This window comes from Haliotis cracherodii, unplaced genomic scaffold (assembly GCF_022045235.1).
Source record: "Haliotis cracherodii isolate W230 unplaced genomic scaffold, xgHalCrac1.p SCAF_8, whole genome shotgun sequence".
NCBI classification, from domain to species: Eukaryota; Metazoa; Mollusca; class Gastropoda; order Lepetellida; family Haliotidae; genus Haliotis; species Haliotis cracherodii.
This window is the reverse complement of record NW_027266341.1, coordinates 33,750,932-33,778,767: the sequence shown is the minus strand read 5'-3', so window position 1 is coordinate 33,778,767 and position 27,836 is coordinate 33,750,932. Positions and strand designations below refer to the sequence as shown.

The 27,836-nt window shown below is 42.3% G+C and overlaps 2 protein-coding genes across 3 annotated transcripts in view; one reads left to right on the top strand and one right to left on the bottom strand.

Annotated features, from left to right (window-relative positions):
• Positions 1-21: 21 nt before the first annotated feature.
• On the bottom strand, positions 22-6,910 carry LOC139449900 (N(4)-(Beta-N-acetylglucosaminyl)-L-asparaginase-like). The gene is made up of 8 exons (XM_071231489.1): positions 6,746-6,910; positions 6,029-6,179; positions 5,465-5,577; positions 4,562-4,674; positions 3,564-3,751; positions 2,594-2,701; positions 1,943-2,076; positions 22-196 (listed from the first exon to the last, which is right to left on the bottom strand). The coding sequence occupies exons 1-8, from the start codon at positions 6,876-6,878 to the stop codon at positions 102-104; spliced, it is 1,035 nt and encodes a 344-aa protein (XP_071087590.1). The 5' UTR covers positions 6,879-6,910; the 3' UTR covers positions 22-101.
• A 228-nt stretch (positions 6,911-7,138) lies between these two features.
• LOC139450010 (DNA repair protein RAD50-like) overlaps positions 7,139-27,836 on the top strand; it is a 57,422-nt gene continuing 36,724 nt past the window's right edge. The window contains exons 1-17 of one of the 2 annotated variants that reach the window (XM_071231625.1): positions 7,139-7,235; positions 8,072-8,232; positions 8,826-8,909; positions 10,697-10,798; positions 12,401-12,505; positions 13,143-13,216; positions 14,499-14,604; positions 15,431-15,499; positions 16,273-16,362; positions 17,458-17,518; positions 17,621-17,698; positions 19,765-19,841; positions 20,671-20,772; positions 22,900-22,969; positions 24,453-24,553; positions 25,164-25,268; positions 26,732-26,833. In XM_071231625.1, coding sequence (XP_071087726.1) covers positions 8,104-8,232; positions 8,826-8,909; positions 10,697-10,798; positions 12,401-12,505; positions 13,143-13,216; positions 14,499-14,604; positions 15,431-15,499; positions 16,273-16,362; positions 17,458-17,518; positions 17,621-17,698; positions 19,765-19,841; positions 20,671-20,772; positions 22,900-22,969; positions 24,453-24,553; positions 25,164-25,268; positions 26,732-26,833 — 1,455 coding nt within the window. In that variant the 5' untranslated portion in view covers positions 7,139-7,235; positions 8,072-8,103. Of the gene's footprint in view, positions 7,260-8,071; positions 8,233-8,825; positions 8,910-10,696; positions 10,799-12,400; positions 12,506-13,142; positions 13,217-14,498; positions 14,605-15,430; positions 15,500-16,272; positions 16,363-17,457; positions 17,519-17,620; positions 17,699-19,764; positions 19,842-20,670; positions 20,773-22,899; positions 22,970-24,452; positions 24,554-25,163; positions 25,269-26,731; positions 26,834-27,836 lie in introns of both variants that reach the window. The other variant, XM_071231624.1, reaches the window with a different exon arrangement.

Sequence of the window (27,836 nt, the reverse complement as noted above, 5' to 3'; positions counted from 1 at the left end):
CCGCCATATAGCTGGAATATTGCTGAGTGTGGCATTAAACAACAAACAAACAAACAATCAACTGTGTCACAAATCATACAAATAAACTACATGACCTAGAGTTATATACATGGCTGCTCTATAACAGTGACAGTGGGTGTGTCAGGACTTCTCACAGAGAACTTGAAGGGGGACCCTAACCCATGGCACGCAGCTCCTGAAACAGAACAAATATGTAATGTGGAAGTATATATTGTAAGATAATGTCTGATGATAGAAAGTGGCAGCTAACTGAAACATTCACTACATATCAAGTCCCATTGTTTCTAGATCTCTTTTAGTGATGGTATGCAACAACAAGGGTTCTTGAGAGTTATCCCCCTTTGTGCATTGACACTGGGAAAGGCTATGAGTACACTGTTTGAGAAGTTTCCAGAAGCCTGACTGTACCTATATACAGTAAACTATGGTTATAACAAACTTAAAGGAACCACTAATTTAGTTCATTACAAGCATATGTACAACATACATACAGAAAATGGCCGGGACAAAAAACCAGTTCATTATATGCATCAGATCGTTCTAAGCGTGTTCGTTATAAACAAAATTCACTTATAAGAGTGAGACAAAGGGGATTCAAGGCCTTCTATGATCCATCTTCCCGAGGCAAGAGAGTTAACTGACTTTAAAAGTCCAGTTTCCACCCTTGCCGAACTAGGCTGGAATTACTGGGCTCGATCGTAGCGCCACCAGTGGCTATTACCAGTTATGTCCCCTCTAAGCCTCTCCTATGGACCAATCAGATTCCACCTCTCGTATCGCTTGCGTTTGCTTCACACAAAATGGTGGCGCCCAGTCAGGACGATCTGATCGATAATCAAGATCTATGTTGTGATAAAACGGGTCTTACATCGCGAAATGCATCAAATCACGTGAGCACCTTGATTAAAATCATGAAAAGATTTGGAAAATACCTGCTGACAACGAGTTGGCGGTGCACATGCTTTGCAAATCCTGCAATCGACCGAAATCTGCATGACAGTTTACGAACCGGATTTCGATTTCGGTGCGCGATTTTGATTGGACTATGCATAGACTCTTTAGTCCAGCCAAAATGTAACTCCATAATACCAGCCTAGTTTGGCAAGGGTGGAAACTGGACTTTTACAGTCAGTTAACTCTCTTGCCTCGGGAAGATGTCTATGATCTGACTTGCGACTTCTCTACTCTGCTAGTATGGACAGGATACTTGTCGGAAATTGCTGTCTTTTCTGCCTGCTTCTAACACTGGTTCCAGGATTCAAGAACAAGCACGCACCTCATTCAAGACATTTGATAGAGACAAATCCTAGGCATCCGTGAGTGCATTGACCTCGATTAGACTTTGTATGTCTGCTGTAATGGCTACATTGGAAATTGGATTAACATTCTGTAAGCAAAGTGATCACTTTTTTTTATATATAAGTGCCACAATCACCTATGGTTCATTTCTTTAAGAGGAGAATTGGAAAATGGGGTAGATTCTGTATTAACAATAACATCAGAGCTGTCAATCAAACATTCTCAATCAGTTTGCAGACACGACAGTCCTGCATCTGCCATGAATACTTGCACTTCTTTGTGATGTACAGTAAACTACGGTTATAACGAACTTAAAGGACCACAAATTTTAGTTTGTTATAACCGTAGTTCATTGTAAGCATATATACAGCAAATGGTTGGGACCAAAAATAAGTTTGTTATATCCGTCTGTTTGTTACAACCATGTTCGTCATGAACGTAGTTTACTGTAGCTGCTATTTTTAACCACCAAATCAAGACACAACCGGTTCCAGTGAGAGGGAATCAGCGAATGCTGCAACCAAGAGCACTGAGATTACATCTCACGAACAGCAATATTTCTCATATTTCTCATGCAGCCTTGCAGCTCTCAAACATCTGCACAGTAAACACCTTTCCTCACCATATGTGCCCTTTGTATTGGCCGCTATCACAGCACCCACGAACTTGGGGTAGGCCTTGATGATTGGCATGATGCTTTTCTCAGCTGCCTTCTGGGGCGTGTCTCCATTAGCCATCATCATGACAGCGTTGAAACTGAAATGCAGCAACAATCATTGTATCATGCTCTCAATGATAATAATAATAATAATAATAATAATAATAATAATAATAATAATAATAATGAGTCCATTTGTATGGCGCCAAACTCCATACCAGCTCGTGTGCTCATGGCGCTCACATTATTACCCCAAAGAATGGATCAGTGAGATCCCATGGGGAGTCTACAAGCCTAGCTGCCTCTAAGGCGCTAGAAGGTTAAAAGTCACATTACCATTTCATCCTACCGGGTACCCACTCACTGCTGGGTGAACAGAGGCACATTTCGAACAAAGTCACTTGCCTAGGGAGACACCACATGTGGTACATGTGCTTCCGTGTGGGGCAGGACCGAAGCCCTAGAATCTCTCAGGAGTCAAGCTGCTGAACGTGGTCACCCATCCATCTACTCTCTGAGACTGACGTTGCTTAACTTCACCTGATTTTTGATCTGTGCACAGCCCACATGCCACCACAGTTCTAGTGAAGCAATGACACGAACCAAAATACTTACCTGGGTAGGAAGCGCATCATGATGTCTCCGTCCCCCGTGGCTGCAGCGCCCCCTACTCCACCGCTGGCATACGATCCTGCACCAACTATAGGAGAGTCACCCACTCGCCTGCAAACAGGTGTGAGATTAGAAATGTCTAACACAATGACACATGTCCAATAAACTTCATGGTAACTGGATAGGAAACATTGAAAAACTATGGTAGCATAACAAATCAAAATTAAGCCACAATTGTTAACTAGCTCTTTATTTAAAAATGGGATACTGAATAAATCAAATGGTTATTACTAAAGGCGCTACAATGATTCTGACAAAACTTGTATCTCCACTTCATGCGAGTGCTACTTGATGGCCGTGTAGACACCGATTTAACAAGAAGAAAATGGAGTGAGTATGGTTTTTACGTCGCTTTTAGCCATATTCCAACAATATCACGGCGGGGGACACCAGAAATGGGCTTCACACATTGTACCCATGTCGGGATTCAAACCCAGGTCTTTGGTGTGACGAGGGAACGCTTTAACCACTAGGCTACCCGACCATCCAAAGAAAATTAGAAGAAGAAACTGTAAGGACATGTCATTTGATAAAAATATCTGTATCTGTCTGTATGTGCGTGTTTGTTGTTTTACGCTGCACTCAGTAATATTCCAGCTATATGACGTTGGCTTGTAAACAATCAAGTCTGGACCAGACAATCTAGTGATGGATATTGTGAACATCAGTCCACTCAGCTATGTCACTGAGGCTGACCGTTAAGTCGCCTCTTACGACCAGCATCTGTTGCCAGAGACCAATCCTAACCCAGAATCACCATGGGACGACCAGCATAGGTTGGGCACACATTCTAACCCCAAATCTCCCGATACAACCAGCGTAGGTAGCTGGGGACCAATTCTAACCCGGAATCCACATTGGGGATAAAATTATCCACATTAAAGATATTGACATATGACCTATATAAGCTTACCCTGGTACTTTATGTGACAGTCCATTGGTGGAGGTGCCAGACCCAGTCTTCCCGTCCTTATCAACCACCACCATCCCAATTGTATCATGGTTCCATCTGTGAATTGGTTTAACAAAATCTCGATGTGTGAACAGCTTACTGCTCGGCTTGTAGGGGCCACAGCTCTTTGTTGGATCTGGGGAAACATTCTGTAAGCAAGCAGTAAAATATACGTCATAGACTCATAGAAACGAATTCGGAAAGCCTACTAGTGAGAGGGTTGGTTTTGTGTAATGCCATTGTGAACAGTATTTCAACTTTATAAAGTCAGTCTAACTTCATCTGGGGGTAAAGTTAGAAGTGAAGCAGGTCAAAGGGGTTAACCACTTTGAAAAAACAGAGAAACATGGGACAGAAATATGTGACACGAACCTGAGATCATAGGTTCCTGGCATGTCTAAGGAACGCAACTCTGCACAGCACCTTACACACCTGCCCCCTGGACAGTCTACCTGCCTGTATAGTGATAACATATACATTACATAGATCAGAACAACCCAAACTTTCAACTTGTGTATGGGTGTAAGCTAGGAGAGCAAAGCTCATTCTTGTTGTCTGTTCCATGATATGGCTTGAATATCAAAAAGATGGCCCCCCAAATATACTCCCTGATTCATTTCACTGCTGTATTTTATTGAAGATTTCCTCATGTCTAACAGTGATTCTGGTATATCTGTGTGTGTGTTTATTGTTTAATACTGCACTCAGCAATATTCCAGCTACATGATGGGTGTCTGTAAATAATTGAGTCTGGATCAGACAATCAAGTGACTGACATCATGAGCATCAATCCATACAGCTGTGATTCTGGTATAGAAATAGGATCCCGGTTGTCAATATGTATTTTGAACAATGCAGATTACTTCCCCTTTCAGACACCTATTTCATCAGGCATGGGGTAATTGTAAGTTACCCAGGCCGGGTTCTCCCTCGAGGATTGATGGAGATAAGACACTCACCTGTCTATAGTTAGGCTGACACTTGTTTTGGAGCCAAGAACTGTGTATCTCTGCTGACCTGTTAGTCGTTAAACTCTCTTCTTTGAATCCCATCTCAACAGCAAAATCTTTGGCTTAAACAAATTGAGTGATAAGATATATTTAAGGGACCAAAAATCGAAAAAGTCTCCTTATCAATAGGAAGGAGTGTTACAAACTCTACAAATACAAAACCGTCCAAATATCATGGACAATATCAGTGTATATTTGATTTTTTTAAAATCTATATGATTGACATCTGAAAATGGGATATTATACACAATGCTGTTTAAAAGAAAATGATCTTCATGATACTGGTCAAAATTTCCACAGAATCGCCTTGTCCCTTGTGTCAATTGCAATCTCATTAAAATCAGATCTCTGTTTTCGCTACCATTCATCAAAGATCTGAGGACATCCCATTAGGGGTCATGTCAGAACGACCTTTCATCCGACCAATCAGAGCATCGCTTACCAGATTATGAAAGCGACAGTTGGAATGTGATTTCTAATCATGCAACCTCGAAAACTTTAACTCCGAATGAAAGTTACGGGTTTACTGACTGAATCCATACAATCTAGACCATCTATTTGCCATTCCAGAATATTCTTTTGTTCAGGTTTCAAATTTGTAATCGAGAATTTGTCAAAATATATTTCGAAGCGTAGTTGCCTATTTGAAATTAGAGCCGTAAAGCACAAGAAAGCTGCCTTCTGACTGGTCATTCCATTGGTCAGTCAAAGTTCGCACAAGGTCGGTCTGATGTGACCCACAATGGGATCAGATGTCCTCAGGTCTTTGTTTAGCGGTAGCAAGAACTAAGATCTGATTTTAATGAGATTGTGTCAGTTGGTACACTGGAGTCACATGGTTACCATGGTTACCTGATTCTCCCACAAGAAGAGTATGTTGAGTGTAGTCCATTACAGCTCTGGCGACGCCAATTGCATTCTTCACACGTCTCAGATCTCCAACTGATCCAACATCATGGGTCTCTCTGTCAACCAAAACAGTTGTTTCATTACACCAAATAAGCGGAAAAAGCATTTTCACTCTTCTGACTAACACGATTAACAGAATACCATAAGTCAGGAAGAGACTAAGGATGACTGACATTCCAAAAGATTTTCCCCATCAATAAAGCATGCTCATGCATGTATAACATATTAATGTACATATAGATAAGTTAGTGAATAGCCTATTGCCCTAAGCCCCAAAAGCAATTACTCATTCTAGGTCCAAAAAACTTGCCTTATAGACAGCGATATATAAGTAACCTTGACAGTTATTCTCGGTGAATATGTTACAAAATCTATATGATGGTCCAAAAACAAATGATACAGTGTTTAACGAATATATCTTTATTTTATTCATAGAGAACACAAATATGATCATATATTGTCTAAATATCTTGCACCATACTATGTACAGCTTGATCTTGTATTTACCCATCCATGATCATGGCATCGAGAGTTGTCTCCCCTATTTCATCTGGACTGCCTCCATATCCCACAGTTCCATCACACTGCTGGCTCTCGCATTCACTGCATCCCGCAACCAGGGCATCCAGATAGCTCCCTGTCTGAATCTCACTCCAAGCTAAATGAACAACATGCACTAACTCAGACACAGAACTGTAATCCACTGGATGTTACAGTAGGTAACAGTGCCTTAGTTTTCCACTGCAGTATGTTGACATATTCCCGGCATATTCATAACTTATAATACTTATAGCATGATATTGTCACAAACGTTATATTTGGGATAACACTTTCTGAGAAGTACAGTACAGATTCTCGTACTTTTTTGGGTTGAGTCCCGTCCGGGATTCGAACCCACACTGCCAGAGTGAGGCACCTAATCGCCAGCACACAAAGTCAGCGATCTAACCCACTCAGCCACCGAGGCTTCCACAAAAATGAAAGTCCGACATGATATTATCGTTGAACTTGAAGAGTGACAGTTTCTTTGAGTGATTCTATTAAATAGATTCTCATCGTCTGATCTCGATGCTTTAATTCATTCAAATCTATTCAAACATGTTTATTCATCTTTATGATTAGGACACCACAATTTTCAAATGTATGTCATATCCTGAACATATGATAATATCAAAAGAACGAGAAAACAGAATCCATATTCATAGAAAAAAATCAAGAATATACCTTTCAAAGTTGCGTTCGTGAACGGCCATGTATTGATTACAAGAGGCAGTGGTCCTGCACTCCCATTTGCAGAGAAACACAACAAAACAGCAACATCAAATAATAAAACTCGTAATCTCATGGGCGCCGCCATTTTGAAATCATGTGACTGTAATCTCCGTTGGCATTTGGACTTCACACAGCCTATTTTTGAGGCACTGCATGGGGAGAGATCATTGTAACAGCTAACATGTTTTTCAAATTGTAACATTTGAGACCATTTTCAAAGTTAATTTGAGATAATTTAGATGAATTAATATGTATACCCTATGACGGTTTTCTGATTCAACTAAATATATCGCTGTTTAATCTTTTGCTACTTGCATGTTAAAGCTTAACCGAGCGCTCCCTTCGCGGGAAACTGTCACAGTCAGCGAGTTTGTGTTGATTTTGGCGTGTTTTCTTTTCAGGGATATAAGTTGTTTTCAACAACATGGTAGCTCGTTAAATGGTGTACCCGTGCCTCGTTAATTCAGTAAGGATTTGGTGTGGTTGTCAGCTCTAATTTGGTATGTTCGATGACATAGACTAGAAAAACCACCTATCCTCGGTCTACTATGCGAACTAACCTGCTAATACCAGACGATAACCAGATAACAGTCAGTTTTGTTGTGTGGAATATCTTGTCGGAAAACGTGATTTACGGAGAAGTCTATGTTTCACGCAGATGAATAGCACTGTGACCAGCAGATCGGAGTATGCCCCAGTCGTCTTTAGGATATATGCGATATTCTAGTCCGAGAAACATTCCTAAAACCACTTTCTGGTTTCCATGCATTGTCCACTTACTGTTAGTCGTTATTGTGAATGTGACTTGGCATAAGCATGACACATGAAAGGGTTAACTATAAATAATTATTATTCTATTGTAAGTGACCAGACCGGGGGAGGGGATATTTTTAGTTGATGCACCAATGTACTGAAAATAATAACCCTACCCAAATGCTTGTCATATTTTTGGATGGCTTTCACCATGTCCTTGTACATTTTTTTAATGGCACTCCCTGAAAAGACAACATACAAAAGCACTTTATGTTATGAACTTTCCATTTTAACATGACACTCTCACCCCTTTTGTGTGTATTTTTAAGACCCTTCCCTATTCACATTTCTTCCACTGATTACTTCTGGACACCCCCATCCCAATAATAAATGACTGGTTCAAATATATTCATTCAAAATGGATATACAGACACAGTCAATAATAAATGTATCATAATTTTCGTTTTGGTCCACTCATTTGTCATATCACATGTTTAAAAAAATTAATTTTGTCCTCACTGTCAGGTTCTTTCAGAGTAAGAAACCAACCTTCCACAATGTCAACCATAGAGAAAATGAGCGTTCAGGGGGTGCGAAGCTTCGGTCCAGACGATCCTAACAAGCAGGTCATCACATTCTTCAAGCCCCTGACTCTCATCCTCGGCCCTAATGGTACAGGGAAAACTGTACGTTACCATGACAACTGCTGATAATTTTATTCCACGATACATAGATAAATTTTATCAAATCAAAATTACAAGTTACATGTATTCCATCTGATGTAAAATGAGTTCATCATCATGTTCATCATATTAATGAGCACAGTTCTTGTGTCTGGGAGAATGTTGGGGACACTGGTGACCCTGTGGTCTAAGGCTCTGCAATTTGCTGTTCAGAGTTGTGTCCCTTAGGTGTACCAGAAACCTATGATATAACTCTAATATTGCTGACTGCGCTCTAATAAAGCAGATCGTGGGTTCAAATCCTGGTCACTCTGATCATGTTTTCAGGTTTGTGAACGTCATGCCTGTGTAAGTGGGTTTCACCAAAGTGGTAAACATCAAAGGCCTGCATGATTCCGGGCTTCCCTCCCACATCAATCCGACATACTCTATTATAACTAGAATATTGATCAAAGCCGTGAGATAATCACCAACATCCGAAGGTGTAACACAATTCTGGAGTCTAGGGTTCCAAGTTACTAGTATTCTGATCACACAGTCTTGCACTGCAACACTCAGGGTTCTTACAACCTACACTCAAAGTATGTATGTTTCAGACTGTGATCGAGTGTCTGAAGTACATGACGACAGGTGACATGCCCCCCGGCAGCAAGGGAGGAGCCTTCATCCATGACCCCAAGGTAACTCAGTACCAGTCAAGCTGCAGAGCTCCAGATAACTTTTTGAGCAGCTGAGTTTTTACTCAAAGGTTTCTATTTTAATTGGGTTATTACATTTTTCGCTGGGTAACCAATATTTTTTCACTCATCTATTCATCACTCTATTGGGTTTTTCCCAAAATGAGATTTGATAAAAAATGAAATAATGTTTTAGATGTATGTAATGGTTCTAAATATAGTCTTGACTCGGAAAGTAAATTAGCTCGTAATTGTTTCGGAAATTAGCTCTGCTGTACATATGCTGAAAAATCTTCATTGGGTATTTACGCGTGCTGTTTTCAACATATGAGTTTTCCGTTTAATGATTGCGCGTCTGTACGCAAGTTAATTAAAAGTAATTGGGTTTTGAATAGCTTTAGGGGGTATTTTACGCAAATACACAGCTTATCTGTAGCTCTGTGCTGTATTCTTAACTTAATTCATGGGTGAGATTTAAATCACACATAAAACACATGGCAGGCAATGCTAGCACTAACTGACCAAAGAAAAAAGTATGTTATGGTTTTGGTCTGCTTATTGTCCTGACAGTTTCTCTGAATGGCCATTCTCTTGTGTTTTGTTATATCTAGAATAAATAAATATTTTGTGTGTTCATTGTATTTCCTGCAACCTCATTGTTTGAATGGATTAATTACTTTTGCATTCATTTCCCAATGAATGTAAAACAAAATAAGCAAAGCCCACCAACATGACCAAAATGGACTATTTATACCACAATGAAATGTCAAGGAACCCCGAAGCAAGTTGGGGGAATTCCCATGCTGCCTTCTTCCTGGGTCAATTATTGTAAGATCTCAATCTTAGGTTTCGGATATATTTCACCATCTACTTGAAATTTATCTTTGGTCTGGACATACTTCTCTACATGTTAAAATTATTTCAGAATCATTGGCAACTATGAACGTGTAAACAGTGAAACCTTCATGGTCAGAACATGACCCGTTGATCCCAAAATTTGTTAATCTAGATGATTTCACTTGGAATGGTGCCATTACCAATACCCATGTTTTACACAGTTTTTCTGCATAAGGACAAATGGTCTAGGTATTAATAAATTTTAACTGGAAACATTGACGTAACACAATCGCTTTCAATGTCAAGATATGTTTTCAGATGCAAAGTTCAAGTAAATGAAATCCATGAAATGGACAAGATGACAGATTTTTGCCCCATCCTCGCTTGTCAATAACATTATTGTTCCTATGACCTTTGTTAAGCCACCAAAACATGTTAACAGGGCTCGATTTAGCTATATAAAACATGCACCAGTCCAACCTGTTATTGAAAAATGCAGCCTAATAATCATGTCTATAAGTACCAAGTGCATGTCAAAAAATAAATATGTGTGTGACTAATCCTTTATTCTTCTCACGACATCGAAATTGAACACAATACCTCCAAGCCTTATTTACAGTAATATATCACTTATCTTGTGTTATGTGTAATTTGTCATGTTTTGTTGGGCTTGATGTTATCAAACTGTAGACACTTCAAGATTATGTACACATGTTCCTGTAACGTTTTACAGCAATACATCATTAATTGACTGACACTGGCAACAGGCTGGCCTGTTTCAACTTTGATCCATTTATGGGACCAGGGTGCAACCTATAAATGTCTGGTGCAACTAGCTTTTCATGTCAACAAGCACCTGGTGCAAGTTCAACCAAGTTCCTTACATCAAGCCCTGTGTTAATAATTGGAAGTATGTCTTTATTTATGTAATGACTATTGGTCCCATGGAACAGGTTGCCCACGAGCGGGAAGTGAAAGGTCAGATCCGCCTCTTAATGAGAGACATGACCGGTCAGCGGTGTAGCATCCAGAGGTCCATCACAGCCACACAGAAGGTAACCCAAGGCCGACACATCTTGGTTCTTCTTTCATGCATTAACCATTTGACAGCCACATCACTGTGGTAGCTACTATTTTTACAAAAGTACTTCTTTCTCTGACAATCATTATCAGTTGGTACTTTTAAAAAATGAGTACAGTTATTGATTACATACTGCAGAGTTGCAGTTACAATATTCAAAGTGTGTGTGACTAATGTTTTTGGGCAGTAAACACCCTAGAAATCGACTAAGTGTGCTGTTGCTTACAAAAAAAAAAGAATTGTTTCTCAATTTCAATTTAAAAAATATGGTGAGGGCATTTGTTTGTTTTTGCTTGTTCAATCTAGTATGTAACCAAATAAACAGTTGTGTACCATCAACCTGGATAAGGGCCTCCCTACATAAACAAGCATACAAACTCCTATTGCCACCATGACCATAACGCGAGATACACAGTAAAGCAGTCCGCATGGAAAGGGAAGTAACTGCATGCTATTTTAGATTGCATGTTTTCTTAAAAAAATTATTGTTTTTAAAATGGAAATAAAAACAAAATGTGCAGCAGACTTTCTGATGATGCGAAGAGTGCCCGAGAACCAAGACTATTATTATTTTTAGCCTGAGATAGTGTATTTTCAGTTTGAACAGAGAGCATTTTTCTGTAGCCGACTGACTTTCTATCTTTTGCATCACAGTGAGCAGTGTAACATCATGATAGAGATGTGTGGTGTAGAACTAAACTCATCTTCACGAGGCAAGGGAGTTAACTGACTATAAAAGTCCAGTTTCCACCCTTGCCGAACTAGGCTGGTATTATGGAGTTACAGTTTGGCTGGACTAACGAGTCTATGCATAGTCCAATCCAAATCGCGCAACGAAATCGAAATCCGGTATGTAAACTGTCGTGCAGATTTCAGTCGATTGCAGGATTTGCGAAGCATGTGCACCGCCAGCTGATATTTTCCAAATCTTTTCATGCTTTTAATCGAGGTGCTCATGTGATTTGATGCGTTTCGCGATGTGAGACCCGATCACAATAGAGATCTTGATTATTGATCAGATAGTCCTGACTGGGAGCCGCCATTTTGTTTGAAGCAAATACATGTGATACGAGAGGTGGAATGGGATTGGTAAATAGGAGAGGCTTAGAAGGTACATAACTGGTAATAGCCACTGGTGGTGCTACGATCGAGCCCAGTAATTCCAGCCTAGTTTCGGCAAGGGTGGAAACTGGACTTTTATAGTCCGTTAATGCCCTTGCCTCGGGAAGATGAACTAAACTTTGCTGGGCCTGCTTCATTTTCTAAAGGGTACCCGCTGCATGTTGGCCTCAGTAGTTGTGCATCCGGCTTGCAATGCCCATCATATGTGGGAGAAAACTGCACCATAATTTGTTTAAAGATTATCATGGCTTCCTAATTTCATATTAAAAACCCACTGTAAACTTTGGACACAGCATATGCCACTTCACTCAATACTTTTGCCAACACCCAAGAGTTCACGTTTTGTTTTGCTCGGTTCTAAATTTAGATAAGAGGTATCTAATAGACAGTGAGACTACCTCATACTTCTAAACACAGTAGGTATATCTCCTATCTTTCTATTTGTGTGTATCAGGTGAAAAAGATTGAGACGCGGACACTAGATGGAGTGATCTCGAGATGGGGACCTGATGGACAGAAGAAGAGTATCACTTCCAGGTGTGCCGAACTGGACAAGGAGGTACGTCACATCTAATTTATTCTTTCAGGACAGAATAGGTCCCCAGTTCCCCATCATGTCACCCCTCCATGGTCAAGTGGTAGAGTGTTCACCCGGAGAGTGAAAGGTTCGAACCCTGGCTGGGCCACACCAAAAGAAATTAAAAGATGGTATTTGATCTTATCCTGCCTGGCACTCAGCATTTAGGGGCTAGAGTGAGACCTGCATCACGTCTGACTTTCCTCCTCCTGACTGCTCCCTGGTCTAGTGGTAGAGCGTCCGCCTGGAGAGCGGAAGGTCGGGAGTCGATCCTCAACCACTTCATACCAAAAGACGTTAAAAGATGGTACTTGTTGTAACCCTGTATTGCACTCGGCATTAAGGGGCTAAAACAAGGACTGGCTCGGAGAACCATAAACTGTATCTTGAGTGGGGTATTCATGTTAAACTGCAGCATGGTATCTCAAAGTGCAATAATCTTGATCGCAATGTAGAAATAACTTTAACATGAGAAAAATGTAGGTCTTAGGTGTATGATAGACCAACACTTGCAAGTGAAAAGGTGAGGTGTTGAGTCCAATACACCTATAGGTGAAACAAAACACCCCATGGCAAGGTGGTGGACATGGCTGTATAAACTCATCTGTGACTGCTGCAGATGGTGACGGCACTGGGTGTGTCCAAGGCCGTGCTGGACAACGTCATCTTCTGCCACCAGGAGGAGTCCAACTGGTAAGCTTGTTTGTGTACGCTGGTAGTCATGACAACTGCAATTATGACCAGTTTCAGCCTTGGGTCTGCAGCAAATTTCAGGAAACATTCCAAAATTGGAAACATTTCCTAATTCAGACATCCTCAATTATCTGCTACGCCAAAGATCTGAGGACTTCCCAATACAGGTTACGTCAGAACAACCTTACACAAACTTTGACCAACCAATCAACAGGAAGTCAACGTTGGCCAATCAGAAAGCAGCTTTCTCCAGCTTTATCGGCACTAGCTTCAAATGGCGAGGACTTCCATTCCAGACTTGTCACAAAATTCTTGATTCAAAATTTGAAAACTGGTATGTCAAACCATGCTAACAGTTAGCCAAGATTGTGTGGCAGTACTTCCCACAGGCTATGATAGGTCTCTCCCGTTTCAAATGCTCTGTTTATCACATTGAAGTGCGAGATGTCCAGCATTCAGAATTAGTCATGCAGCCTGTAACAGTCGTTCAGAATGCCCTATGTTAACCTGTTGGATGGTGAATGATAAGAAAAAACATTCAGACTTTCACTTTCACTTTCACTTTCAGACTTTCACTTTCTGTATTTCGTAATCTCTGCTCTGGACAGATGAAAGGTTGTTCTGATGTTATGTCCTCTGACCTTGTGTAATGGTAGTGAACATTAAGATCTGATTTTAATGTTTCAGTCATGAAGAAGATGGTATTTTCATTGAACAGATATTATTCAGCATCCTGTCATTTGAACTGGACGTAAATATTTTTACACCGTATGTGCTTTTGCCCTGTGAATACTGCTCAAAACAACTCAAAAGATGAATAATATGTTTCTTGACTTGACTTATCTGAACTGTTAAGTAATTAAGATTTGCAACGTGGACAAGAATGCATCTTCCTGAGGTAAGGGCATTAACTGATTATGAAAGTCAAGCTTCCACCCTTGCCGAAACAAGGCTGGAATTTCCAGGCTCAATCGTAGCAAAAGTGGCAATTACGAGTAATGTCCCTTCTGTGTCCCTCCTATTGACCAATCAGATTCCATCTCTCATATCACTTGCATATGCTTCAAATAAAATGGTGGCACCAAGTCAAGATGATCTCATCAATAATCAAGATCTATATTGAAATAAAACCGCTTTTACCTCGAGAAGTGCATTGAATCATTTGAGCATCTTAACCAAAAACATGGTTAGTTAACGTCCTTGCCTCGGGAAGATGACGAGAATGTTGTCGTGTGGTAGAGATACAGTAGATCTTGTTGTCATGGAGTCTGCTTCTGTCCAGGCCACTGTGTGAGGGTAAGGCCTTGAAGGAAAAGTTTGACGCCATCTTCGCCTCGACCAGATACACCAAGGTGCTCGAGACCATTCGGAAACTCAAACAGGAACAGGTTAGTTGTACATTGTATTCCCTGACCCCGGAACCCCAGGCTTGTCTCCCTATTGGATTTTGGGGCAAAATCACTCAATCACTCTCCCACTCACTCAATCACTTTCCCAATCACTCTCCACTCACTCACTCTCCCACCCACTCTCCCACTCACTCAATCACTCTCCCACCCAACCACTCACTCTCCCACTCACTCAATCTCTCTCCCACTCACTCAATCACTCTCCCACTCATGCAATCACTCACTCACTCTCCCACTCACTCAATCACTCTCCCACTCACTCATTTACTAACTCAATCACTCTCCCACTTACTCACTCTCCCACTCACTCAATCATTCTCCCACCCAACCACTCATCCTCCAACTCACTCACTCACTCACTCACTCACTCTCCCTCTCACTCACTCTCCCACTCACTCAATCACTCTCCCACTCACTCATTTATTCACTCACTCAATCACTCTCCCACTCACTCATTCACTCACATAATCACTCTCCCACTCACTCAATCACTCTCCAACTCACTCACTCAATCACTCTCCCAACCACTCACTCTCCCACTCACTCATTCACTCACATAATCACTCTCCCACTCACTCAATCACTCTCCAACTCACTCACTCAATCACTCTCCCAACCACTCACTCTCCCACTCACTCACTCAATCACTCTCCCAACCACTCAATCACTCTCCCACTCACTCACTCATTCACTCTCCCACTCGCTCACTCTCCCACTCACTCACTCTCCCACTCACTCATTCACTCTCCCACTCACTCACTCACTCTCCCACTCACTCACTCACTCACCTGCTCTGTGTCTACAGGACGGAAGCATCAAGCTGTACAAGCAGGACCTCAAGTACCTGAAGGACCACAAGGACAAGGCAGCTCAGGTAGGACAGAGTAGGGAGGGCAAGGGGATGTGAGGAGGGGTCCCAGCGGGGGCCGGTGTAACATGCCCCAGGGTGAAACATACCCCCTGTTACTTCTTCCCTATGGAAATAATAGCCTAGGCCAGTTCTTGGCCAACCATGGCCATAAGCCTGGCTGTGGTGAAAACAGCTGCCCCTACCCGCGTCCAAACCCTCCTCCCATGTGTTACAGCTATGGTGAAAACAGGTGCCCCCACCTTCACCCACCCCCTCTCCATCCATGTGTTACAGCTGTGGTGAAAACAGCTGCCCCCATCCTCACCCAAACCCTCCACCCATGTGTTACAGCTATGGTGAAAACAGCTGCCCCCGCCCTCACCCTAACCCTCCTCCCATGTGTTACAGCTATGGTGAAAACAGCTGCCCCCACCCTCACCCAACCCCTCTCCTCCCATGTGTTACAGCTATGGTGGAAACAGCTGCCCCCACCCTCACCCGACCCCTCTCCATCCATGTGTTACAGCTGTGGTGAAAACAGCTGCCCCAACCCTCACCCAACCCCTATCCACCCATGTGTCTCAGCTGTGGTGAAAACAGCTGCCCAACCCCTCTCCACCCATGTGTTACAGCTATTGTGAAAACAACTGAGGTGAAAACAGCTGCCCCCACCCTCGCCCAAACCCTCCTCCCATGTGTTACAGCTGAGGTGAAAACAGCTGACCCTACCCTCGCCCAAACCCTCCTCCCATGTGTTACAGCTATGGTGAAAACAGCTGCCCTTCCATGTGTTGCAGCTGCAGTCCGACCTGGAGGAACTCAGTGGCAAGGCGGCAGCATCGAAAGAGTCCGTGGCCAAGATAACCGAGCAGCTCGGCCCGATAGAGGTCAGTACAGCCTAGTGTTCAGTACACATCCCATCTTTTAAGGATGCTCCAGGTTGTTGAACTGTTGGGACTTGGGTCCCCATCATTCTACTGCTGGTCCTTAGGTGACTAAGTTGGATGGAGTTGTCAGGCTGAGGGACTTTTGATTGCCTGTCACCACCCTGATGTGTGGCTCTTAGCTCCTGCTTTCAGTCATTGGTTGCCTGGTCAAGACCAGTGTTAAAAAAACCAACTTGCCCGACAGTCCGAGACAGTCTGATTTGCTGGCGGACGGTCAGTTTTGAAAAGTTGCATGCCCGATGATCGGGGGTTACAGTTACTAAGTTGACAATCCCCCAGTTTTATTGCTATTTTCTGATAACTTTCATTCAGCAGTGCTATTCTTATGTTTACTCTTTTGTTTCTTACTTATTCGTTAGTCCGGAAAAGTCTGGACTGGCAACATTTTATCTTGTCTGGTACATTTGCAAAATTGCCAGTCCGGTTGTCTGCCTAAAATTTTGGGGAATTTTATACTCTTTTAAGACTTGATTTTTTACAAGCCACTCACTTACTCACTATTCCAGTTTATGATGGAAACATTTTTACAGCTAAAAAAAGTTACAAAAATCCCACAACTGTAAGGCTGTGTGTTTCAATACCCACCAGCCATGTTAGATTAATTATAGTCATATGAAAAAAATTGTCTGTTCTTTAACTTCTTTTGAGTAGTATATGTTGTTTGTGGCTCGGTTACCATGGTTACATTGCTGTGTTCTTGTTTTGTAATTGATATTTTTTTTATAACAGCTACAATATTTCATCAAGAAACCTAATCTGTTTATCAACTGAACTGGCTGAGAACTTGGCTCCATATTGAAAATCAGTTTATATGTTTTGGGTAAAGATCTTTCCCAGATATTGCTGGACCTGAACCAGGTCTAAATTGTAGGTCAGTCATCATCCAAATGTTGTCAGAGACAGACAAGACATTGATGATGGCTGTTACCATGGTTACAAACATTTCCAGATGAGCAGAAACCTAAAACAATTTCTGTTGTGAATTTAAGATTCCAATCAGATTTATGAATTTTCAGATTTATTTTCTCATTTCAGGAGCGTCTTGATCAAATACACCAGAATGCTAATGAGATCTACAAAGTGAAGACTAAGATTGGTATGTTCAGATTTGCGAATGATATAAGCAAGTGGAATAATCTTAAGTTAATGTTAATGAAGTATAATCAGAATCTGATGTTCAGTGTGACATGTGTTACAGAGAAACTGGAGAGTGAAAAGGGACAACTGGAGAAAAACATTCAGGAACTCCAGGACAACATTGAACATGTGTTTCAGGGTAAGTAGTGTCTGTAGTGTCACATTAGACATGTGTTTCAGGGTAAGTAGTGTCTGTAGTGTCACATTAGACATGTGTTTCAGGGTAAGTAGTGTCTGTAGTGTCACATTAGACATGTGTTTCAGGGTAAGTAGTATCTGTAGTGTCTGATTGGACGTGAGTTTTAGGGTAAGTAGTATCTGTAGTGTCTGATTGGACATGAGTTTCGGGGTAAGTCATATCTGTAGTGTCACAATGAGCATTAGTTTCGGGGTAAGTATCATCTATAGTGTCACATTGAACGTGAGTTGTAGGGAAAGTAGTATCTATCTCAGCACAATGGACTGAAGTTACAGGGAAAGTAGTATCTATCTCAGCACAATGGTCCTAAGTTACAGGGAAAGTAGTATCTGTCTCAACACAATGGTCATAAGTTACAGGGAACGTAGTATCTGTCTCAGCACAATGGACTGAAGTTACAGGGAAAGTAGTATCTGTCTCAGCACAATGGTCCTAAGTTACAGGGAACGTAGTATCTGTCTCAACACAATGGTCATAAGTTACAGGGAACGTAGTATCTATCTCAGCACAATGGACATAAGTTACAGGGAAAGTAGTATCTGTCTCAACACAATGGACATGAGTTACAGGGAACATAGTATCTGTCTCAACACAATGGTCATAAGTTACAGGGAAAGTAGTATCTGTCTCAGCACAATGGACATAAGTTACAGGGAACGTAGTATCTGTCTCAGCACAATGGACATAAGTTACAGGGAAAGTAGTATCTGTCTCAGCACAATGGACATAAGTTACAGGGAAAGTAGTATCTGTCTCAACACAATGGACATGAGTTACAGGGAAAGTAGTATCTGTCTCAACACAATGGTCATAAGTTACAGGGAACGTAGTATCTGTCTCAGCACAATGGACATAAGTTACAGGGAAAGTAGTATCTGTCTCAACACAATGGTCCTAAGTTACAGGGAACGTAGTATCTGTCTCAACACAATGGTCATAAGTTACAGGGAAAGTAGTATCTGTCTCAACACAATGGACTGAAGTTACAGGGAAAGTAGTATCTGTCTCAACACAATGGTCATAAGTTACAGGGAACGTAGTATCTATCTCAGCACAATGGACATAAGTTACAGGGAAAGTAGTATCTGTCTCAGCACAATGGTCCTAAGTTACAGGGAACGTAGTATCTGTCTCAACACAATGGTCATAAGTTACAGGGAACGTAGTATCTGTCTCAACACAATGGTCCTAAGTTACAGGGAACGTAGTATCTGTCTCAACACAATGGTCCTAAGTTACAGGGAACGTAGTATCTGTCTCAACACAATGGACATAAGTTACAGGGAACGTAGTATCTGTCTCAACACAATGGACATGAGTTACAGGGAACGTAGTATCTGTCTCAACACAATGGACATGAGTTACAGGGAAAGTAGTATCTGTCTCAACACAATGGTCCTAAGTTACAGGGAACGTAGTATCTGTCTCAACACAATGGACATAAGTTACAGGGAACGTAGTATCTGTCTCAACACAATGGACATAAGTTACAGGGAACGTAGTATCTGTCTCAGCACAATGGACATAAGTTACAGGGAACGTAGTATCTGTCTCAACACAATGGACATAAGTTACAGGGAACGTAGTATCTGTCTCAACACAATGGACATGAGTTACAGGGAACGTAGTATCTGTCTCAACACAATGGACATAAGTTACAGGGAACATAGTATCTGTCTCAACACAATGGACATAAGTTACAGGGAACGTAGTATCTGTCTCAACACAATGGACATAAGTTACAGGGAACGTAGTATCTGTCTCAACACAATGGACATAAGTTACAGGGAAAGTAGTATCTGTCTCAACACAATGGACATAAGTTACAGGGAACGTAGTATCAACAAAATGAAGACTAGTTACAGGATTTGTACAAGCTGTCTCCATGGTAAGTTTTAGGGTTAGTAGTATCTGTCTCTATATGTGAATCAGACAACTGAAATTTGTAAAAGAGCCCCTATCACACCTGGTTAAGGCCAGGCTACAGTGTGTGTTGTGTGGCACAGGGTCCACAGAGGAGCTGAAGCGGGTCCTGGAGGACTTTGAGGACAAGCTTCAGGAGAGGAAGGACACTGTGCAGCAGGTGAGGACAGGAGGACAACACGTTGGAAGGGAAGGTCTGATCCACTAGTCTGTCCCTTCATCAGAGCTTCCCTTAGTAGTATCTTTGATATTCTTTCGACAGGAGTTGTGTCCCTTAGGGATGCCAGAAACCAATGATTGCGGATTCGAATCCTGGTTCACCCCGATTATGTTTCTAGGTTTGTCAGCACCATGCCCTTGCTCATGGGTTTTGCCAAAGTGGTACCCATCAAAGGCTTGTATCACTTCAGGCTTTCCTCCCACTAATCTGACACGCCATGATATGACTAGAATACTGTTAAAAGTGGCGTTAATCCCAACTCACTCACAAAATTCAGAGACTTTTACAGGAAGATTCTTTCCATTGAAATTATCATTCATAAAATGCCAGGATTATTTATGCTACAATCATGGCATGGTCATTTAAGACTTCAATATTTTTTTGTATAAAGGGAGTTATAACATCAAAACCTTTGTACTTCCTGTGTAAATCTCCTATGTGGGTTTACAATAAACTGTGCACACTGTTTTTTTACGTTTATAAAAAAAAAAAAATGCTTATAAGTAAATAACTTCACATACTGCTTATTTAAGCATTAACACACAATAAGGTAGAAACAGCAACACAAAATCAGTGACATTGTTCAGCTCACAAACCCGCCGATTCTTTTATCAGCCAATCAGGAAACATTAAGCCATTAGTAGTGGAATTTATGTTGTATTTAGGTTTATGGAAACATTAACACATGAAGTGTATGTTTGGATAACCAATCAAATGCCACAGAATCATATGCTTTATATGTATAATGGTGTACGTTGTGATGGTGAAGATGGAGCGGCGGAAGGAGGAGCTGTCAGTGTCGGTGGAAAAGCTGGGCAGGGAGAAGTCACAGCTGCAGCTGGAGGTGGGCAAGCTGCAGCAGGAGGCCCAGGTGAGTCAGTGTAACGCGGGGAGGAAGCCAGGTGAGTCAGTGTAATGCGGGGAGGAAGCCAGATGAGTCAGTGTCTTGCGGCTTAGTAAGCCAGGTGAGTCAGTGTGTTAAGGATTAGGAAGCCAGGTGAGTCAGTGTCTGAAGGATTAGTAAGCCAGGTGAGTCAGTGTCTTAAGGATTAGGAAGCCAGGTGAGTCAGTGTCTTAAGGATTAGGAAGCCAGGTGAGTCAGTGTCTTGCGGCTTAGTAAGCCAGGTGAGTCAGTGTCTTAAGGATTAGGAAGCCAGGTGAGTCAGTGTATTGTGGGAAGGAAGCCAGGTGAGTCAGTGTCTTAAGGATTAGGAAGCCAGGTGAGTCAGTGTCTTAAGGATTAGGAAGCCAGGTGAGTCAGTGTATTGTGGGAAGGAAGCTAGGTGAGTCAGTGTATTGCGGGGAGGAAGCCAGATGAGTCAGTGTCTTGCGGCTTAGTAAGCCAGGTGAGTCAGTGTCTTAAGGATTAGGAAGCCAGGTGAGTCAGTGTCTTAAGGATTAGGAAGCCAGGTGAGTCAGTGTCTTGTGGGGGAGGAAGCCAGGGGAGTCAGTGTCTTGTGGGGGAGGAAGCCAGGGGAGTCAGTGTCTTGTGGGGAGGAAGCCAGGGGAGTCAGTGTATTGTTGGGGAGGAAGCCAGGGGAGTCAGTGTCTTGTGGGGGAGGAAGCCAGGGGAGTCAATGTCTTGTGGGGAGGAAGCCAGGGGAGTCAGTGTATTGTGGGGAGGAAGCCAGGGGAGTCAGTGTCTTGTGGGGAGGAAGCCAGGGGAGTCAGTGCCTTGTGGAGGAGGAAGCCAAGGGAGTCAGTGTTTTGTGGGGAGGAAGCCAGGGGAGGCAGTGTCTTGTGGGGAGGAAGCCAGGGGAGTCAATGTCTTGTGGGGAGGAAGCCAGGTGAGTCAGTGTCCTGTGGGGGAGGAAGCCAGGGGAGTCAGTGTCTTGTGGGGGGGAAGCCAGGGGAGTCAGTGTCTTGTGGGGGAGGAAGCCAGGGGAGTCAGTGTCTTGTGGGGACGGAAGCCAGGTGAGGCAGTGTCTTGTGGGGGAGGAAGCCAGGGGAGGCAGTGTCTTGTGGGGGAGGAAGCCAGGGGAGGCAGTGTCTTGTGGGGGAGGAAGCCAGGGGAGTCAGTGTCGTGTGGGGGAGGAAGCCAGATGAGTCAGTGTATTGTGGGGAGGAAGCCAGGGGAGTCAGTGTCTTGTGGGGGAGGAAGCCAGGGGAGTCAGTTTCGTGTGGGGGAGGAAGCCAGATGAGTCAGTGTATTGTGGGGAGGAAGCCAGGGGAGTCAGTGTCTTGTGGGGAAGGAAGCCAGGTGAGTCAGTGTCTTGTGGGGGAGGAAGCCAGGGGAGTCAGTGTCTTGTGGGGGAGGAAGCCAGGTGAGTCAGTGTCTTGTGGGGGAGGAAGCCAGGGGAGGCAGTGTCTTGTAGGGGAAGAAGCCAGAGGAGGCAGTGTCTTGTGGGGGAGGAAGCCAAGGGAGTCAGTGTCTTGTGGGGGAGGAAGCCAGGGGAGGCAGTGTCTTGTGGGGGAGGAAGCCAGGGGAGTCAGTGTCTTGTGGGGGAGGAAGCCAGGGGAGTCAGTGTCTTGTGAGGGTGGAAGCCAGGGGAGGCAGTGTCTTGTGGAGGTGGAAGCCAGGGGAGTCAGTGTCTTGTGAGGTAGGGTTTTTAGAGGGGCCTTAAGTAATCCCATATAGAGGCAGTGCACAGGTGGTCCAGCAGGGTTAAGTTTTTCGGTCCATATGACATTTGACCTTATTTCGATTTTTGGTTTGTCAGGCACCATGTCCATTTTACTTAAGTGTTAATATCCAAGACTTGCATCACTTAGGGCTTTTCCACCCACACTGTCATTACTGAAATACTTACAAGGATGGTGATCCCTGTTCTGTCAGAAGGTCAAGGTGATCCCTGCTCTCTCTCAGAAGGTCAAGGTGATCTCCCTGTCAGGTCAAGGTGGTCTTCCTGACAGAAAGTCAAGGTGATCCCTGCTCTCTCTCAGAAGGTCAAGGTGATCCCTGCTCTCACTTCCCCACCACTGTGAATTACATATTTATTTTCTCAAGTCCTTTGACACTCATGATATTGTCAATTGATTTTAATATGTTGTTTGTCAGACTCACAAAGAGAATGTTGAGAAGCGGGATAACCTGATCCGCACCCTGGCTGCCCAGTACGAGTTTGAAGGTGAGACTGCACAGCTGGGACAAGTTTATTGGATTAAGTCCAACACACTAAACAAATACTCCCATCAGCATTGTACACACTTTCCCAAATGTATAAGACCGTGAAGACCCGGGTAGAATAGGTCTTCAGCAACCCATGCTTGCCGTAAAAGGCGACTATGCTTGTCGTAAGAGGCGACTAACAGTATCGGGGTGTCAGGCTCACTGACTTTGTTGATGCATGTCATCGATCCCAAATGTTGTAGATCGATGATCATGATATTAATCACTGGATTATCTGGTCCAGACTCGATTATTTATCCAGAGAGCCGTCATATAGCTGGAATATTGCTGAGTGGGGCATTAAACAAAAAAAAACCAAATGTATTATCTCAGAATCAGTAGCTCTATTTTCCAAACTGAAGATTCGGACAGTTGTCATCTCTGTTTGTTTTGTAAGTAGAGATTACAACAAGAGTGCCTGTCAGATACCATTTGTCTTACAACAATAAATACACTTTTGAAACGAGTTGTATGATGACAAGCAATATTTATTACAGGCATGAGTGCAGTGTGTGCAGTGACCTAAAAACCCACGCACTAAAATCTTATCGTTTTAGCATCAAATCGGTGCATATTTTGTCTATTCTTATTATATTCTTATAGTGATGCATTAATACATAACACAATGGTCATGAGTGATGTCATCTGACTTTCTGCTTGATACTCTTCCTAGTGTGATGCTCCTGAAGTTTGTAATCTCTATATCTGTTGATTGTCAAGGCAATGATGATAATGCGAACTAAATAAGACCAAAGGACATTTATTAAACACTCTAAATCCATAAATTTCAGCACCGATGTAGGTGAATGCAACTGAAGTATGAGAAACTGAGCAATGAATTGCAATCAGTTAGTAGATCATTATTATCTGACCTTGGATCATCACAGCCAATCTCCTACCTGAAATTTGATCTCAAACATATGTTTGATACCAGTTATCTCAAATGGGTTTCTCACTTATAGTCAGGTAGCCTTGTGGTTAAAGCGTTCATTCATCACGCCAAAGACCTGGGTTCGATTCCCGACATGGGTACAATGTGTGAAGCCCATTTCTGGTGTCCTCCGCCGTGATATTGCTGGAATATTGCTAAAAGCGGCGTAAAATCAAACTCACTCACTCACTCACTTCTCACTCACGGGTGTTTGTAAGACAAAGATGAAATTCAACTTTTGTTAGATATTTAGAAGTTGGAAGAACGGAGCTTCTTCTTGCTCCTTCATCAGATGAATGCGGGAGCAGGAAGCGGCTCTGAAACATCGTCACAAAGCATAAAAGAAGTTGCTATCCATAAAAAGTGTCATGTAAAGATGAAATTGCTCTCTGCTAAGAAGACATATTCCAACATGTATTATCTGAGAATCTGTTGCTATTCACACTAAATATCTTCGTGTTTTATGATAATTTGCCAGTGTTTGACAATGGTTTATTTTTCATGTCTACAGGGTTTGAGAGAGGGCAAATCTCGGATGAGAAATATAAATACTTCTTTGAAAATGTCAGAAGCAAACTGGAGGGAATGGTTGCTGACACTCGAGAGTTGAAGGTGGGTGTCCTCCATTGCCATGGCCATGTTGCTCAATAGAAATGTTGTCATTAACCCACATGAGCATTATTGATGAAACTTTGTCTTGTCCATGTGTCAAGGAAATAACCAGAATGTATCACGGTAGTACAGCAATTTGACTTTTTGTGATGATTAAATTTCTTTTGTTTGGGGGAATTCCTGATTTGAATCGTTCCCAAGCAACCTTTCTGGTCATGAGAGGCAACTAGAGGACTTGGTTGGTCAGTAATGGTACTTGGTTGATTAGGTTACATCTTACCTAGTGAAGTTTTCGGGACCATTATTGTCCATAGTGTCAATATTGGACCATAGTGACAATGTTATACCATAGCGTCAATATTAGACCATAGTGCCAATATTAGACCATGATGTCAATATTAGACCATAGTGACAATAATCGACCATAGTGCCGATTAGGATTCTATCAGGCTGTTAAGTTATATTTGCAACGTCAAGTTTTTACTCAATTGTGAAATTTGTTGGAGTGTTTTAGAACAGTGTGGATGTCGCTGTCCAATCACAGTAGCTAAGCAATGACATGTCCCAGGAAATGTGGTTATTGAGTAGATGCATGTGTGTGTACCTGCAGACACAATATGAGGAGAAGGAAGCCTCCATTCAAAAGAAGATGGACGACCTGCGGGACAGCAAGACCAAGCTGGAGCAGAGTGAGCGCATCAAGAGGGACCTCATGGTAAATATTATGATGGAGAGACCTCATGGTAAATATTGTGACAGAGAGACCTCATGGTAAATATTATGATGGAGAGACCTCATGGTAAATGTTGTGACAGAGAGTACTCATGGTAAATATTGTGACAGAGACACCTCATGGTAAATATTGTATTAGGAGAGACCTCATGGTAAATATTGAGACAGAGACTCCTCATGGTAAATATTGTGACAGAGACACCTCATGGTAAATATTGTGACAGAGACTCATTGTAAATATTGTGATGGAGAGACCTCATGGTAAATATTGTGACAGAGACACCTCATGGTAAATATTGTGATGGAGAGACCTCATGATAAATATTGTGACAGAGAGACCTGATGGAAAGACCTCATGGTAAATATTGTGACAGAGACTCCTCATGGTAAATATTGTGACAGAGACACCTCATGGTAAATATTGTGACAGAGACTCATGGTAAATATTGTGATGGAGAACCTCATGGTAAATATTGTGACAGAGACTCCTCATGGTAAGTATTGTGATGGAGAGACCTCATGATAAATATTGTGACAGAGACACCTCATGGTAAATATTGTGATGGAGAGACCTCATGATAAATATTGTGACAGAGCCTCCTCATGGTAAATATTGTGACAGAGACAATTGTGGTAAATATTGTGACAGAGACACCTCATGGTAAATATTGTGATGGAGAGACCTTATGATAAATATTGTGACAGAGCCTCCTCATGGTAAATATTGTGACAGAGACACCTTGTGGTAAATATTGTGACAGAGACACCTCATGGTAAATATTGTGATGGAGAGACCTCATGATAAATATTGTGACAGAGACACCTCATGGTAAATTATGTGACAGAGAGACCTCGTGGTAAATTTTGTGACAGAGAGACCTCATGGTAAATATTGTGACAATGAGACCTCATGGTGAATATTGTGACAATGAGACCTAATTGTAAATATTGTGACAGAATGCTTTGCCCAGGAAAGACCTTGGCGTAAGTTTTGGCCAGAATGCTTTGTAGCAGGTCGTGGAGTCATCCAACAGATGACACCTCACCTCGTCACCAGACAGGGTGAACCTCTTTGGTCATTTCGACAGGGTGACAAACCAACCTTGGCTCATGCAGTCCATGGTGTGAATCCCATTATGGGATTCTTATGCCCGTTACACATACATGAACTGCCCTAGAGAGATATGGTATATATTGTTACACATGGATACATGAATTTTCAAAACATACGGTGCATTGGCAGAATGCACACAGGAAATACTAGACATCACACACAATACATTTGAAGAATTCATATGTAATATCACATGGATATGCAGAATCATAAATTGTTAGCCTTTAAGAGTTTTTACAATAAAATTAGGTATATATATTTTATTTTGACCGAGGAACTAGAGAACAGTGTAGCTGTGTGATATGTCCTCTCTTGCTGTTGTACTTCTCCAGACCAAGAACTCAAACGAGATCCGACAGATTAACCAGAAGTTGAGCCACATGGAGGCCTCGGCCGGGCGACTTGACCAGCTGACCAGGGACTTGAAGGGGGCAGTAAGTAGGTTATTGAAGGGAGACGAGGCTTGGTCAAGTAACAGTCCTAGCAAATTGATGGAAGACATTAAATACCATTAGTTTGTATGCTTACCAGTACTCAAATCTAACAATTAACAATTACCCTTGTTACACAGAAACAATTTCTCATTCTACAAGACCTGAATAATGTCTAACCGTCTACTGAGCATGGCACCTGAGCCCCGTTCCACAAAGTGATCTTGGTGCTAAGGCCATAAAGTGATCTTAGTGTTAAGGTGATCATAAGCCTTTGTTTAAGTATGTGAGTTACGATCACCTCATAACTAAAATCGCCTTGTGGAAAGGAGTCCTTAGGATTGACCAAAATCACTCTTTTGTTTTGAAAAGGACTCCGATTGGGTGCAGTGTGTGAATGCCCTTCTTAATTTCCCCTGGGTAGTTAAATGGTCTGACTCTCTGTCTTAAGTCAATCCAGCAGTATTGTACATGGATGTCTACCCAAAGGAATGTTTGTCTGCTGTTTTGTGTTTTTCTGAGAGCCTCCTCTGATATAGTTGAAAAGGATGACTTTGTACTCAGTCCAGTATCTAGCTGACCTGTGTTGGTTGACACACCGAGTCCAGTATCCAGCTGACCTGTGTTGGTTGACTCACCCAGTCCAGTATCTAGCTGACCTGTGTTGGTTGACACACCCAGTCCAGTATCTAGCTGACCTGTGTTGGTTGACTCACTCAGTCCAGTATCTAGCTGACCTGTGTTGGTTGACACACCCAGTCCAGTATCTAGCTGACCTGTGTTGGTTGACTCACTCAGCCCAGTATCTATCTGACCTGTGTTGGTTGACTCACCCAGTCCAGTATCTATCTGACCTGTGTTGGTTGACACACTCAGTCCAGTATCTAGCTGACCTGTGTTGGTTGACTCACTCAGTCCAGTATCTAGCTGACCTGTGTTGGTTGACACACCCAATCCAGTATCTAGCTGACCTGTGTTGGTTGACACACTCAGTCCAGTATCTACC

Bases quoted from the DNA above. Each gene is read 5' to 3' on its own strand.
- LOC139449900 (XM_071231489.1), bottom strand. From the start codon at position 6,878: ATGGCGGCGCCCATGAGATTACGAGTTTTATTATTTGATGTTGCTGTT. The intron at 4,675-5,464 runs GTAACCATGGTA...AATTTGTTTAAG, and splicing joins TCTTCTTGTGGGAGAATCAG to CCAAAGATTTTGCTGTTGAG. The intron at 197-1,942 runs GTGAGGAAAGGT...GTTCTGTTTCAG, and splicing joins CAATACAAAGGGCACATATG to GAGCTGCGTGCCATGGGTTA.